The 16458-nt window shown below is 32.1% G+C and overlaps 3 protein-coding genes and 1 long non-coding RNA gene across 15 annotated transcripts in view; 2 read left to right on the forward strand and 2 right to left on the reverse strand.

Moving 5' to 3' along the window:
* On the forward strand, window positions 1–15194 carry LOC105247961 (collagen alpha-5(IV) chain). Of its 9 annotated transcripts, none has more exons than XM_011252441.3 (19): window positions 1–377; window positions 6488–6555; window positions 6629–6839; window positions 7184–7400; window positions 8463–8633; window positions 9179–9250; window positions 9319–9399; window positions 9638–9724; window positions 9826–9951; window positions 10072–10234; window positions 11085–11354; window positions 11481–11659; window positions 11760–11930; window positions 12334–12519; window positions 12602–12803; window positions 13100–13201; window positions 14167–14334; window positions 14447–14515; window positions 14838–15194. In XM_011252441.3, the coding sequence occupies exons 2-19, from the start codon at window positions 6507–6509 to the stop codon at window positions 14954–14956; spliced, it is 2643 nt and encodes an 880-aa protein (XP_011250743.1). In that variant the 5' UTR covers window positions 1–377; window positions 6488–6506; the 3' UTR covers window positions 14957–15194. The 9 variants fall into 9 exon arrangements, with proteins under 9 accessions (XP_011250743.1, XP_011250744.1, XP_011250745.1 ...); XM_011252442.3 differs by having other exon boundaries at window positions 1–369; XM_011252443.2 differs by lacking the exon at window positions 1–377 and adding an exon at window positions 3673–3743.
* Window positions 1674–6847, reverse strand: LOC105247962. The gene is made up of 2 exons (XM_011252447.2): window positions 6705–6847; window positions 1674–3659 (listed from the first exon to the last, which is right to left on the reverse strand). Exon 2 carries the CDS (start codon window positions 3431–3433, stop codon window positions 1835–1837), a length of 1599 nt encoding a protein of 532 aa, XP_011250749.1. The 5' UTR covers window positions 3434–3659; window positions 6705–6847; the 3' UTR covers window positions 1674–1834.
* On the reverse strand, window positions 13128–15381 carry LOC105247960. The gene is made up of 4 exons (XR_003123492.1): window positions 15239–15381; window positions 14422–14533; window positions 14182–14331; window positions 13128–13248 (listed from the first exon to the last, which is right to left on the reverse strand). It is a non-coding gene; the product is annotated as an uncharacterized LOC105247960 (long non-coding RNA).
* Window positions 15374–16458, forward strand: part of LOC105247958 (dystrobrevin beta) — a 13693-nt gene continuing 12608 nt past the window's right edge. For 2 of the 4 annotated variants that reach the window (XR_003123485.1, XM_011252437.3), the window contains exon 1: window positions 15375–15840. The gene's annotated coding sequence lies outside the window, so the exon portion shown is untranslated. Of the gene's footprint in view, window positions 15841–16458 lie in introns of all 4 variants that reach the window. The other 2 variants (XM_011252436.3, XM_011252434.3) reach the window with 2 other exon arrangements.

Genomic DNA, 16458 nt, shown 5'->3' on the forward strand with positions numbered 1-16458 from the left:
GTCTCAATGGTTGCAGCGACTGTCTCTTCTCTCCTTTTGCAACTCATAGGACTCGGTCTCCTACTTGAGAGGGTCTTTCAACGTGGTGGAGGGGTCCAATCCGGCGAGCTTATCAGTTAGCATACGACTGTTGCATGCATCGCGTTGTATTCTGTGTCCCGCGAGTACGATTCAGCTTTGCGAGACCACGTGGCGGAACGACGAAAAGTAACGCGTGTCAGGTTTCGAAAGAAAGCAAAAACTTGCATACGTGCTGTATGTTGCATACTTAAAATAGCAGCAAATAGCATCCTTCTCATCACGTTTATCGTGACTCGTGTGTCGAACTCGCACACGTGATATCCATAACGAGAGGAACAAGATCACGCGGTAACACGATAATAAATAGACGTTTTTCACATGCGAAATTGCTATATAATACATAATTTTTAATGCAAATTTAATCTTAATTAAATTCTTATTTGTAAAATTTGCCATATAGCTTATTATTAACTCAAACATGTTTATAATAGCTTTCTAATGAGAAAAAAGCATAGAGTTTGATATTTTCAACAAATATTTATTACAAACATGTAGAAAAGATATATTTAAAAAATTGTTAAACATTATATGTTTTTATATCTTCCTTTAAAAAAAATAAAGGTATCGATTAATATACCTTAGTACTAAGGAAAACGACATTTTGGCAGAGAATCATTATCCTTGGAAAAAGAAAAAACTATACAAATAGTGTATAACTATACAAATACAAATAGTGTTACATGAAATATTATGATAAAGATAGACTAAAACAAAAGAGAAGTGTTCTGAAAACGATTAATTTTCGGAAGCGTTTTCTAATATATCCATTTTTTTAAATTTTGTAACATACAAAATTTTATATAATAAATAAAAAAAATATATTTAATAGTACATATATATATATATATATAATAAGAGTATCAATGTACGGGATGGTATTAGACGACTATAATCGTCAATTTCTAACGCAAACAAATTAACCGATTAATATTTATACGCATTATTTATAAAACAGCTTGTTTTAACGACATGTATAACGATAATAATAATTGACAATACACTCAAAAGTTAAAACAAAATGCAAGTATTATACATGTAATATGTAGAACACTTTCTATTTTAGTAAAAGTGTAATTTTTACCTTTATTCTCCCTTATCTTTAAATGTTTTTAATTAATAATATTTAGAAAAATTGGTAAAATTTTTTTAAGTTTTACTAATTTTTGCAATTTTAAGAAGTAATCGAAATTAATATTTGTGAATTACTTAAATTGACAGATCTTTACAATCAACAAAAATATTGTGAAATATTTTTATATATCTCAGATTGTAGATTCTTTCTCTCTAACGAGAAAGAAAGAGGCCGAGAAAGAGAGAAGGAGTTTTTTTATCAGAATTAAAATTAGTATATAATTACATTTGGATTAAAATTTATACTCAAAAAATTACTATATCATTATATTTATATGTATATCCTTACACAGTATCATTTTGTAACTTATAAGATAAGGAAAGACAATGGTAACAGAAAAACGATAGCGAAAAGTTTGCTTTCTTTTGTTAATTGCACAAATTAATAATTATATATACGTATATATAAAATATATAATATTATTTTAACTAATGCTTTTTTTAATTTAGAAAAAGGAGCAATAAAGAAAAAAATAATATGTTGGCCCACTCGCTGTTTTGGCCTTGAGAAGATTATGATTTATAATCGTGTCACATTTAACATACAACAATAAGTTTTTGCCACATACTCTCAATTTAACACAGCTACTTCATTGCCATTCGCTTTTAATCCATTGGTGTATTACGGCTCTTCTGCTTGCATCCGTGATTTGAAAAATCCTTGATGAGCATATATCGCGTAATCTTCTAAGTTGTTGTTATTAATTTCCGCTAGTTCATCGTAATAGCTAATTCCGAAATGATGCATATCTTCCAGATAAATACCTAGTTTTTTATTGAACGCATTTACCAAAAACTGATAACTACTTTCGGTTACGGTCGTAAATGCTGGATAATCAGATGGTTCAAAATTTGTTGTAAATCCAGCATTGCATTTTTCTGGGCAAATAGCCGATTCCCGCTGTATGGGAACGCTGTACATAAGCGGTTTATTACCAGTATTTTGTACCAATATTTCTCTTTCAGTACGATTAGGCGATTCGTGATTAATATCGCTTTGTACATTTCTTCTAGTTATTCGTAGCACTTCTTGTATGTCATCATCAACGTTCGAATTACCTTTTATTGATTCATTTTTTTTGTTAAAGAAACTTCGAGTTAAGGAAGCAAGCGAATGTTTCGTCGCAGTTTCATAGATTTTATTTTTTTCATTCTCGATAGCTATTTCCTCAGAATTTGCTAAAGAGTTTGTTAATTCAGCACTTCTTTTATCCTTTGCAGCCATATTAGATTGTTTGATTGTAGGATTGTAACGAATCTCGTTGGCCGAGAGTTGTTTAGATGTTAGTGATGTTTTGTCGAACTTCTCTCGCTGATAGGTAAGAGGATTGTTATCATTCGATAAAAATTCGGCTTGGCAATATACATTTTTTCTTTTTGATTCGTTTAGGTTTCTTTGTGAGTTTTCCTTATTATAAGTGTCTAAATTATTAAGAAAACTTCTCCATGTGTCCGCTGTATTTTCTTGAGAGATAAAATCGCTATGATTTTTATATTCTTCGCACGAACCGTTGCTATCAGGAATTACGTCCCTATACGATGTATTTGAGATCTCTGAAAGACTTCTCCCCACTACAGTGGTAGAACGTGCTATCGCATCGCCTTTAGTAGACGTGAATTTACCTACAATATATCGATTTGCAGCTTTATGAGGTATATGTTGTACATGATTGTTATCCACAACATGGTCCGAGAGAAACAAATCGATATGCGCTGCGCAGTTATCTTGATGTTTCTGAATTTCGAGCGAGTCCAAAGTTTGCGTACCAGTATCGACGAAGTATTTGAGATTATTTTCTATTTTTAAATACTTTCGATGCAGATTCACATCCATTGTCGTCATTCCGTTTAGTTTGAATTTCACGCGTACTGTCTCTTTTCTTCGTCCCTTCTTTTTGAATTTGGATCTTGTACCATGCTTATGTATCAATCGCTTGTGACTCTTTAAGTCCGGGATAGTTTGAAATTGCACGTCGCATATATCGCATTTCTGACCAATGTTTTCGAGATAAATATCGTGGTGTAGATCGTCAATTAACGATCCTATAGTTCCGTTGTGTCGCCATTGTGAATGTACAGAAACGTCGCTCTCACACTTAAAGTCTCTACCGCATATTTTGCACGTACTTCCGATAATGACGACACTGCATTCTCGTAGGGTCACACCAGGAGGAACACTGAAGCTTTTTTTATTCAACTGAATGTCGTTGAATACTCGCATTTCATCCAAGTTTGACGAATCTTAAGACGATCTTTATTCTTCGGCAGTTCTTCCACCAGTCTTCGTCGTGCGTCGACGTCCTCTTGAAAAGTTGCGATCGCACAGCGCAGTCACTATCGTGCAAACTCGTCACCGATAAACTTCTGCCAGCGATAAGACTTCATTGGGTCTCGCGTTGACTCCGATGTGGCGCCACCTCGTGTGCGGATGGTCACTGTAACGCGACCTGAGACGACAAAAGACAATTGTCATGTTGATAGTGTTTTGTCTATGTTATTCCGAACGGTCGAATTTGTTTTTTGCCTGAAAGGTATTTCATAACATGTTGTAGGTATATATTTCGGAAATAACGAATAATATTGAGAGATTGAGAGTGATTCGTCGAACGTTAAATTGTTTGTTTTATCCACAACGTTCGATGAATCGTTCAATCTTTTCTTGTATAAGAGTAAATCGACGAAGTTGCTTTATGTTTTAATATAACCGATCGTCCGAAATTATAATTAATTTAATTTAAATTATAGAGTTTACACTCGTTTCTGAATTATAATAATGCGTACGTGGATAATGTTAAAGATTCATGCATAAGGTACAATATTCATACGAATTTGAATTACTTAATTGGAGGAGAGTTTAAGTCAATAACATGAGAAATAAAATGGATATTATATATTAATAATGTATCAGCGAATGTGTGATTACGACATTAAACAAAACAGATTGCACATATATACACACACAACGTAGTAAGATTAAAATAATAAAATTGTGTGTGTGTGTCGAATATGTGCCCGAGTAGGTTAATATTAAACAAACATGATATTAAATATATTTTTTAAAATAGTATATGTTGTTAGACAATCATTCCTCTATACAACAACAACAATTATAATATTATAAATGTTTCTTTGAGATAAAATAATATTATTTTAATATATTTCAAACTCATATAAGACTCATAATTGGGAAATCATATTAAATCAGAACTCTGATTATATTACTAACTCTTTATTTATCTTTTCCTCTTTTCTCTCTCTTTATCTCTATTTAATATATTTCTAACAATATTTAATAACATTCTTTTCATATTTTATACATTGAAAGAGAAAAAATAAGAAATACAATTTTTTTTTACATAATTTCACAGAATTATATCAAACGTAATAAAAACTGTGTAAACATACAGGACTTGAAAACAGTTTCTTCGATATGAAGCAAAATTCGATAATTCAAAGCATGTAACGTTGATACAAGTTATATGTTACTTACGTTTACAAACTTAATTATAAACATATATAAGTATAGAATAGAATGTAATTTTAGTTACTTAATTAAAGAATTATAATTAATAATAAATAAAAAAAATTAATATTAATATTAATAATTTATAATTAATAGTTAATAATAATATATTATTTATAATTATAATAAAATAATTATTAATTATAAAATTTCCGATGCATATCAATGTGATACATATGAAATAATATTTGATAAAATATTCAAACTTATACCGATGCATATCAATGTGATACATATGAAATAATATTCGATAAAATATTCAAACTTATTACGCGAAAATCTTCAAACGAAGCTTCAATATTCGAAGGAACTTTTTACGTATTATTTGTTTCAGTTATCTTCTTTATATTCTTATTATCTATTACTTTACATCATATTCGATTTATATAACGATTAAATATATAAAATATGCTCTGTGTAAATCCTTCCCTGCCGGCGAATAGAAATTTATCCTGGCAATATCGCTTGCTTAAAGTTAGCTCATTTCCTTTGTCGGCTTCCGACTTTACAAAAATTGATTGACTACATCCTAAAACCATATTCTTAACTAAAACACAACTAAATATTATATTATTTCAAACGAAATTAATTATCTATTATAAATTGTTAAAAAAAAACATGATTTTAAGTCATAATCTTCATTAAATTGTCAAATTATAAATAAATATCGCAAAAACATACGCAAAATGCTCATCGTACTATTCGTTTTGCTGCTCTCAGGCATCATATTCGCACATTATCGCACGTTATCGCGCATGTTATCGCTTCGTCACATCCGCTAAAAATATCGCTCTAGAATAAACATTACGAACTTCACATAACCTTTGATTGGAAAATCATAAAAAAATTAAAATTTTTAAAAACAATCAGTTGTAATTCTATTTATATACATTAATTAAATTTCAGAAAATTACGGGAAAATATATATTCATTTTATTTATTACTCTAGCAATAATGTCAATCGATTTTATTTTGCTATAAAATTTTAAAGACTTAGCAGCAATATGCAATAAAATTATAACAATATGAGTAATTATATAAATTTATTTTATCAATGAGAAAAATATATGTATATACATTATATTTGTAAATATATGTATATACATATTACCTTACATATTTATTATATAATTATATAATTATTCATATAACTACTTATATATATTTTTTCTGAAATACATAAATTTGAGATTAAACTAATCATAATTTTTTTAAATATAATAATTATTATCATTGAATAAAAATAGATAAAAAATCCGTAACAAGAAAAAGCCATTTATCAAAATATCTTTAAAATATGTTATGCAACTGTCCTAACAATTTTTAATGTCAAAGCTACTTCTAACTTTCTCTATTCCTATTAATATTGTTCTGTTTTTAAAAATTTAAATTTTTAATTAAAATTATTAATTTAATTCAGAAATTCTTGAAATTTTCCAAATATATAATCAGACATTAGCTATTGTAGAATTATATTTGAGTATCTATTTTAATGTAATTTTATTAAATCATAAACGTTTATAATAAACATTTAGTATCAAATTATATTTAAATATATATGTAAAAATATATTAAATTATATATGTAAAAATATATTTAAATTGTATATGTATGTATGTATATATATATATATATATATATATATATATATTATATATATATATATATATATATTTATTAATATAAATATAATTATTTTCTATACTTTTGTTTAATTATTCAGCCTGTCAATTATTATTTTTAACGTTTCAGATTTATTCAATTCCGACAAATGAATTTGCAAACATGGATGTTTATGATAGTACATATAACTTATGCTCGTAAGTTCCATTGGATCGATATAGAATTAAATCGATATGGATTGTTTGTATGAGTCTCAAATTTTTCTGATAGAGCACGTTGTGAGAGAAAGTGCTATCAAACACGGATTATGCAACGGTTATAAGCCTGGCGAGGACGATCTACAAACCTTTGACTTCATCAGCAAGTTGCAATTGGATCTGCTGAATGCTCGTTATAGCGGCATGACGAAAGTCCGAGGCAGCAGTCGTATGCAAACGGCATATCGGTTGGAGAAAGATACTGATGTCACCCTTCCGACGAAGTATTCAAATTAACTCACGTAGAAATAGCAGCATAATCAGCATCTTTAAAGGCTGATGATTCGAGTATTTGAACTAAATCAAAATAAATCGTTTATCCTAACTATCCTAACTTAACGAATTATATATGTATATGTGTGTATAATTATATACAACTATGTATGTATTATATATGTATGGGTGTGTATGTTTGTGTAAAGTATCATTTCTGCAATTTCCGTCAATCTCTCTCTCACAATTGACAATTGATTATTTGATCTATTATCATCTTCTACACTATTTCAAAATATTGATTAGCAAAATACCAAGCAATATATATATTTTTTATATTTGAGTTTTTTTTCAGGAATATTACACCTACTGGACTTCCAGAGGAATTTTCTTTGGTATATACATTGAGAGCTAGAAAATCACCAAAATATGCTTGGCATATCATTAAGATCGTAGACGCAAGAGGTGAAGCTCAATTTCTCATCACAATGAATCCTAAGAAACAGACGTTGGATTTTTCACTGATTAATGACGAAGGAAAATTACAAACAGTCTCTTTCGTGAATGATCGCGTGAGTGTATTGGGGAGTTAGGTTTATCATTGTTCTAAAATAATTCATATCACGCATTGTTGTATATGTAACGATTCCATATTCTTAAAATTAAAGAAACACTTGATATTGCTAAAGAAATAGAGCAATAAAAAAAAATCATAGAGAATTGTTTGAGTTATAAATTTTCGATAACTCTAGTTACATGCAAAACACACATAACAATTATTAAAATTATGTTTTCTTCAACGAAAACAAAATGTGTTGGTAAAGTATTAAATTAAAAATTATATTCCTGAATCAAGGATTTTAAAATTAAACTTTTCCGAAAGTAATTGCATTTGGAAAATATACACCATCACGAATCCCATTGAGTGACTCGCTCTTAAAAGTATCGTTCAGAGAGAAAGAAAGAGAGGGAGAAGAGGGGGATAGAAATCTAAAACAATTTAATCAATCAAGTTTTATCGTGTTGTGAACACAGAATCATCACGTCATCAAGCTAGCGCATGAGATACGTGACGAACTTTATAAAAATGAACGCGTTAATTATATTGTCGTGCTTATATGCTGCAGATGTACAATTCGCGATGAGCCGTATCTTGCGCAAAATATCACTTGAGAAATTCTCATCGTTAAAAATCACGCAAATGGCAGAAAAAGATTGCGTTATACAATTGATGAATCAATAAAACTCGATGCGCTCCGAGTCCTTTGATCGATAAAAATATCGCTATTGTAGGCACTTAATATGTGTTGAATAGCGTGCATTCATGCGATGAAATTTCGAGGTCTGATTTAGAATTAAAACTTATTTATTCCGCTCCTTCCTAGATCATAATTGTTTTTTATTAAATAAGTTTAAGTGAAAACATAATTACAACTTGCGTCATTTGATAGTAACATTAAAAAGATATATATATACTTTTTTTTAATAGATTAAAACTTATTTATTCCGCTCCTTCCTAGATCATAATTATTTTTTATTAAATAAGTTTAAGTGGAAACATAATTACAACTTGCGTCATTTGATAGTAACGTTAAAAAGATATATATATATATATATATACTTTTTTTTAATAGATATTCGACAAGAGTTGGCACAAAATAAATTTCGGAGTATTCAAGGATAAATTAGTACTTAAAGTTGATTGCGAATACATTGGTACGGAAGAACTAAAACCACGCAGATCAATTAATGTGGATGGAGACATATCGATAGCCAAAATGAATAACAGTAAAGTCACTGTACCGGTAAGTTTTGTTAACATCTCTAGATGCATTTGTGAAGCTTGATTAATATAGTAATTTGATGCACTATTTAATATAGCAATTTGATTCTATTGCCATAAAGATATTTTAATAAATTTCGATACAACTATAATTTAAAGATGAGCTTGCATGTATACATATCTAACATCTACAAATTACATCGCTATTATGTCATTGCGAGGAATGCCCATCTTTCAGAGCTAACGTCACAATTAAGTAGCCTGTTACTTAATTAATAACAGCTTACGCAGAACGAGGCTAAAATTGTCAGTAGGACAAGAACTGAATTTAATATTAGACTCTCTGGCCCACATTTAGAATGATGCACATATAATAATGTCAGCATCTTAACAAATAAAGATATCATCATATATAAAAAGTACGTAACGAAAAGAAAAAAAGAAATATATATATATGAAATAATAATTTCCTTTACTAATACAATATATTTAAAGTTATAATCAAAAAATTAATAAAACATTAGATATAACATTCCAAGATTGAATATCTATCCGCACTACCGTTAGATCGACATGCAATGGATGATCCTAAACTGCGATCCTGCGAGACTAGAGAGAGAAACATGCGAGGAATTACCGGTAGATATATTTTAACAAGATTTTACAATTTCGCAAAATTTGATTATATAATATTAACTTGTTTGTAGAAAAACTTAGCCGCTTCACTTCAAATGAAACCTCCTTGCGAAAGAGTCTGCCTACAAGGATTCAATAATACAAATACAAATGTAAGTTTCCTCCAAATTTATATCTATTAAATATTTATCAAACCACGAAAAGAAGTTTGTTTTTAGTATCGAAAATAAAATATAAATTAGAATATTTATATGAGATCATTAATAAACTCATATGAGTTTAATATACAATATAACTTTTTCAATTAAATATCACATTAGTTAAAATCTCACTTTCGCGATTATCTAATCATGTTTAAAATCGTTGAAAAAGAAATTTTATATCTCTCAGGGATCCCGCCATCAACACAACTTTCCCGGAGTACCAGGAATTGGTGTATCAGGCTTACCTGGACCGCCAGGAGAACAAGGAAAAACGGTATATTATTATTATTTACATACATATGCTTGACTATATTCTATCATAAATATAGTCAAGCATATGTATGTATGAGGCTTATAAGAGATATACGTCGTCAGGGAGCCCCTGGTAATACTGGTGCCAGAGGTTTTCCAGGATTGCAAGGCCCCAAAGGATCGATCGGATCTATGGGGCCACCGGGTTTACCAGGATTACCAGGACGAAAAGGTGATCGTGGAGAAAGGGTATGTATTTTTACTTTTAATTTTATAATGAGAAAAAAAAGGGAAAGAAAAGGAGGATCTGACTTAGAAAAAATTTTTTATAATAAGAATAGAGCGACAAGAAAGTGAAATTTTTGATAGGGTGATATGGGGTTTCCGGGTTTGAAAGGAGATCAAGGTCCTCGAGGATTTCCGGGTTCACCAGGAAATACCAATTTATCACGCTTGATAGGTCCTCCGGGAGAAAAAGGAGTTAAAGGTGAACGAGGAAATGACGGTGCTCAAGGACAACCGGGTGAGAAAGGTACGACATGTTATTGTAAGAGAAACTGAAAAGAGAACATCATATTAAGCATTCAATTGAAATAGATTAAATGCACTCGTACAACATTGAACGATATAATCCGATCTTAGAAATCACAGTAAGATTTATTTAATCATATAATTTTGTGAAAAAAATGATGAAATATAAAAATATTACAAAACAAATGCTTGATTAAAATATGTGATCACCATTATATTACAATACCTAAATCAATTAGTTATCTAATCTGAATACCAAAATGAATGTAACAACTTTACAATGTAACGCTCCATGTATATGTATTTATTCATGATATTAATTTATTTTTAAGGAGTGCACATATATTCAATCAATTGTTCAAAGCTGATAAATTAATAAATGATAAGATGGCAACTTTTCTTGTTGATATTAATTCGAATTGTCTATGTTTCATGTTTATGATTTTTTCATTAATATTTTTAAGAGTGGATTGTATTGCGCAAATTGTAAAATGTCATGATTCTAATAGCGACTATTAAACGATTCAGACGATACATGAGGCGACATATTCCATGTATCGACGTTGACCCAGATACGTTCATTCGCAATCATTGTAAATCAATTTATCGCAATTCGTAGCAATGTTCGTATAAATTGTGATTACATTCGATTATACGTAACTCAAGAATCAAAATTAATTGAGCACAATAAGAAAAAAAGTTTTATTACTAAAATAGTTTTTAAGATATATTTATTTATACAGTACGCGAAATATATATTTAGTACTAAATATATGCTTGACTCGTGTGAAAATATTAACAAAAATATTTTTGACGTTAATTGTCACGTAAAAAATTGAACAATATTTTAGGTGAACTTGGAGACAAGGGATTAGACGGAATTCGCGGTCATGACGGCGCACCAGGTCCTCCCGGCCCTCCGGGAATTCCTGGTTTCCCTGGACCCGCAGGAAACGTTGTATTTACAGATGTTCCTAGTATTCCAGGACCACCAGGCCCTCCTGGTCCAACAGGACCGCCGGGACCATCAGGTCCTCCAGGATTACCAGGATTATCAGGGCCTCCTGGTTCACCAGGCCAAAGAGGTCCGAAGGGTGATATCGGAGAACGTGGACGAGATGGTTTGCAATTAATTTATCGGAGATTGAATAAAAGAATTGTACACGAATAATAAAATTCTTTCTTTCATTTTATATTTCATTTATAAATATTATAATAATTTAAAATATTTATTTTTATTTTTCAAGGCATACTCGGATTGACGGATAATAATATAATACCGGGACCACCTGGTCCTGAAGGACCTGTTGGTCCTCCTGGCGAAGATGGTCTTCCCGGTGAGAAAGGAGAAGTCGGATCAATAGGTTTTCCAGGACCACCCGGAGAAATAGGAAAAGATGGACTTCCAGGATTACCAGGACTGCAGGTATTTTATTATTTTGTTTATATATATTATTAATTTTTTGTTACGTAAAATAATGCAGTCTTTCATGAATATTCACTCTCATGAACATCACTGCGATAAGGGATCTCCAGGCTCACGTGGAGAACCAGGTTCCCCAGGATTGCGAGGTTTAGAAGGAGTCGCAGGAAAACCGGGACCGCCAGGATTCGATGGAAAATCAGGTCCAAAAGGCAGCAAGGGACAACAAGGTGAACAAGGTCCTATCGGATCTCGTGGCCTACCAGGAAGTTTGGTAAAAATGATCAAAACGAATCTTGTACAACAGTAATCAAAAATACAATTCATTTCTCAATCATTTATTGAGATATTTCCACCTTTACTTCTAACATTTATAACAGCTATTCAATCTTCTGTTCATAAAATTAAAAGAAATATTTGCTATTTTCTTTAGCTTTTCGTAAAATTTTATTGCAATCTTCTTTATCTGATTATTTAAAAAGTATGATTTTTCGTCATTATCATGTCATTATGCATAGTATTTTAGATCGTCGATATAACATAACAATAAACACAATAACACAATAGTGGAGATTAATAATATTAGCTTTTCACTAATTTTTGCTGTACTTATTGAGTAGTGGCTTAGGTAATTGCGGAATTTTGCGAAACATAAAAATTAATTTATATATTTTTAGGGTTTAATGGGCCCGCCGGGTATACCAGGCATACCAGGATTGGAAGGAAAACCTGGTTTATCCGGGCCACCAGGTCCGCCAGGACCTCCAGGATCTCCTGGTCCTTCAATTCCAAACAATAACTTTGATAGCATTGGTAATCCCGGTGTCCAGGGACCTAGAGGTCCATCGGGCTCTCCAGGAGTAGTAAGTATTTTGTCTAGAATCAAGCCTAACCTCCCAGATTCGATTAATTAAAGATAAAAGAACTTAAATCAGAATAAATTAGCCAGGTGAAAGGGGAGCCCCTGGGGAACGAGGACCAGAGGGTCAAGTAGGTCCGCCTGGAATACCCGGCAAAGACGGAGCACCTGGATTGCAAGGATTACCTGGAAATAGAGGTCAAATGGGATCACCAGGACTTCAAGGTCTGCCGGGCCACAGTATTAGCGAAGCGGAAATTCGTGATATTTGCGCCAGCGTACTAAGAGGTGATTTTTATTTGTCGTTAAAAATTATTGTTTATTGCAGTTGTTGTAAATATTAATTAAAATTTACTGAAGTTTAAATGATCCTTCGATTATCAATTCCTTTCGTTCTTGTTTTAAAAGTAGAATCATTTAAACTTTGGTTAACTTTAATTGAAATAATTTTATCTCAACTATCTCAGGTATCTATATCCTTCACGCGTAAGTCAAAAATTTGCGATGACATCACATACTCAGTAATATGTACTCCACGAATTATGTTGTAATAGTTTTTCTTATTATTACCTACGTACATACAGAACAGATGACCGAAATAGCAGCACTCATGCAGGGCCCACCTGGTCCGCCCGGTCGAAATCGTCCGGGCCGTCCTGGATTACCTGGTCCTCAAGGTCGTCCAGGTATATGATCCAGTCAGGGTTACCAATCCTTTACGCTTATCACTTACCTATGACACAATATTAATCGCATTAAAAATCAGCTACGTAGATTTTCTTGTTAGTTTATAGATAAAACTTGGACATAATAAGTGGAACGCTAGGATCCTAACTCGAGAAGGAACATTTGGCAAGCAACAACGAATATCGCTGTCATAGCTGTAACATTCATTTAAAAGCTTGAAGTATATCATAATTGTCGCATTATTGTCTTCATATAGAACTATAGCACATGTGAATGATGTGATTCATTATACGATGCACTTAACAATATCGATGATTCGATATCGACGGATTAATGTCGTCCTTACACCTATAAAAATAATTATATCCTGGCATGTGTCATAGAGAGGCTCAAAGAATTAACAGAAGGTCTACGAGGACTACCCGGGCTGCCGGGGCCGGCTCGACACGGCCGTCCCGGTCGAGTCGGAAAACATGGCATTCCAGGTATCTACCGCTCGAAATAACGCATCCTGGAATGTCTGGAAAGTAGTCCATTTGAAAAAACTTTCACTGTACGCATGCGAAAAATTTGAGTAATTTAACTAATAATTTCATAACAGTTATAATGCTTTAACGTATTTTAAAACAAGTTTATTTTTTAAAGCAATGTATACTTTATGCAATGTATACTTTATGCATTTTTAAAGCAATGTATACTTTATGCATCATTTATATATATATATTTATATATAAATTCTTTTTTTTTATTTTACATTTTATTGTTCTTTCATCTTTGATTTTTATTTTCGGTTTTTTTATCATAATACACAATTATATTAAACCGTCTTATAAAAAAAGATAGAAAGATGTGGATATATCCTACAAGTAAAAATTAATGCACGACACATTTTTTTCAAGTGTATATGTTTATCACTTCCCAAAATTTCTTGATTTTAATTAATTCCATTTTCAATCGTATTTAGGTGATCCGGGCTCACCTGGTTTGCCGGGAGAACGTGGATTCGTCGGTTTACCGGGTCCACAGGGTCCCATTGGACCACAGGGGCCATCTGGAGAACGTGGAGAAAAAGGGGATAAAGGTCTCGAGGGAGTCGGTTCAGAAGGTCCACCTGGTCCGATAGGTCCTCCTGGTAAAACAGCATTATCATTAGCAATAAAAGATTACAACTTTTTTGTTTAATGGCTGCAAAATAATATTTCTATTGCTTTCTTCTTACTGTTATAACATTTTTTTTATAACAGGGCCACCTGGTATCGACGGCATTGGTTTACCTGGAAGACAAGGTGACAAAGGCGAGCGAGGCAGACCAGGTAGAAGAATTTAATAAGCTTAAAATAAAATTTTTTTAATTAGTTTACAAAATAATTAAAACTTTCATTAATGATATTTTCATAATAATGTATGTAATCACTTTACATATAATAGATTCTATAATATATATTCTATAATATATATTCTATAATATATATTTTATAATATATTTTAAATAATTATAATAATTATATTTTAAATAATTATAATATATATTTTATAATATATTTTAAATAATATATTTTAAAACTCTTATTAATGATATTTTCATAATAATGTATGTAATCACTTTACGTATAATATATTCTATGCGATTTACAGGTATTCCCGGTGTCGGAGGAGCGCCAGGAGCACAAGGACCACCCGGATTTTGCGAATTCTGTAATTATCCTAGCAGCAATTATCTACACTACACTCGCGGCAACGAGAAAGGTCCTTGATCAATAACGAATATCGTGAGGAAAGAAAATTTTAACGCAGAAAGCGGAAAAAAGTAATATAAGTAAGATAATTCGATATTTTTAATACAAGTATTTAAATTATAGTTAACCTAAATTGTTGTCCAATCTGCGCATAGATCCCTTTATAAATCACTGCCACGATATAACGATCATTTTTCTTTTAATTACGATTAAGTGATGATCGCAACATCGACTACGATGTATGTATATATACGTATGTACCATTTAATAAAAAACTTATTTTTGATACGCACGATTTACCTCGATTGCGAATTCCCGAGGGAAATTTCGAAGTTGTCCCGCGCATCGCTGCGGTCCGATTCACCGTTCTCGCATTCACGGTGGCGGCGGCGTCGTCGGCGCCCCCAACGGGTCGCCGAGAATCAGCGGTGGCGGTGGCCAGTGATGGCCGCGGAATTCGCGACGTGTGTCAGCTCGGGGATCGACGGACGTGAACGGACGGGCTTGTTTATCGCGACGTTGTCTCGGCGAACGTCATCTCGGCCACGTACGTTCCGAGAACTCGACGAGCGTTGCTCGTACAAGACCCCGTTCGCGCGCGTGTCCCGAGCGTACATCGACCTGCCCGGGAAGCGAGACGTACGTGTCACGCACGACGAAAACTGTTCCCGTGACCGACAACAGTTCTCTCGCGCGAGTCCCCGTCCGGGCTAATCGCGTGCCGCGAGATTAATCGCTCGAACGATTACTATCCCGACTCGTTTCGTCTGGCGATTCAATGGCGAGGTGGGAGCGATAAGAGGGTACGAGGGAGACCTTCGACGAAGACGGAACGACGACTCCACGCCCCCGTCCGTACCCTTTTTTTCTCGCTCGAGACACGCGCGCAGCGAGCGCCTCAGGTAGGTGGAGGTAGACGGACGAGTGAGAGTCGACTGGTAGAACAGGTTAGGTGCCTGTATACTTTCATAAAGCTATTCTGTATGATTGCAAGTCTGCATTTTTGCCTTTAGTTTTTTCCCGTAGATATTTGCCATTTTTTTTCCTAAGCATTGGAGTGTATATTCGTCAAAATTTTTTCTTTGTATAAAGAAAATTAATGCGACTAAAGAGAATTTTAAGCGAATCTGATTGTAACAAATATCATCGATGTAATGGGTTTATGATAAGTGAAAAAAAAAGTGCGATAATAAAATTAATTAAAATTTGGCAGGATTTTTTTGTTCACTATTTTGAGCTACTTAAAACTGCATTTCAAATATTTGTCCTGCAATATCGATCCAAAATATTAAGAAAATATTGAAAATGAATTGATTCTGAAAATTTGAATAAAATATTTTATAAAATAATGTATAATTATAATTTGAATAAATATAATTTTAATAATTATAATTTGAGTAAAATATTTTCGTTTCTACCTATTCCAAATTCATGTAGATGCATACGCTTTAATTTACGCCAGATTTAGAAATTATGTTAATTGACGATTTCATAAATATTGAATTATTAATGATTAACCA

This window comes from Camponotus floridanus, unplaced genomic scaffold (genome assembly GCF_003227725.1).
Source record: "Camponotus floridanus strain SB8 unplaced genomic scaffold, Cflo_v7.5 scaffold11, whole genome shotgun sequence".
NCBI lineage: Eukaryota > Metazoa > Arthropoda > Insecta > Hymenoptera > Formicidae > Camponotus > Camponotus floridanus.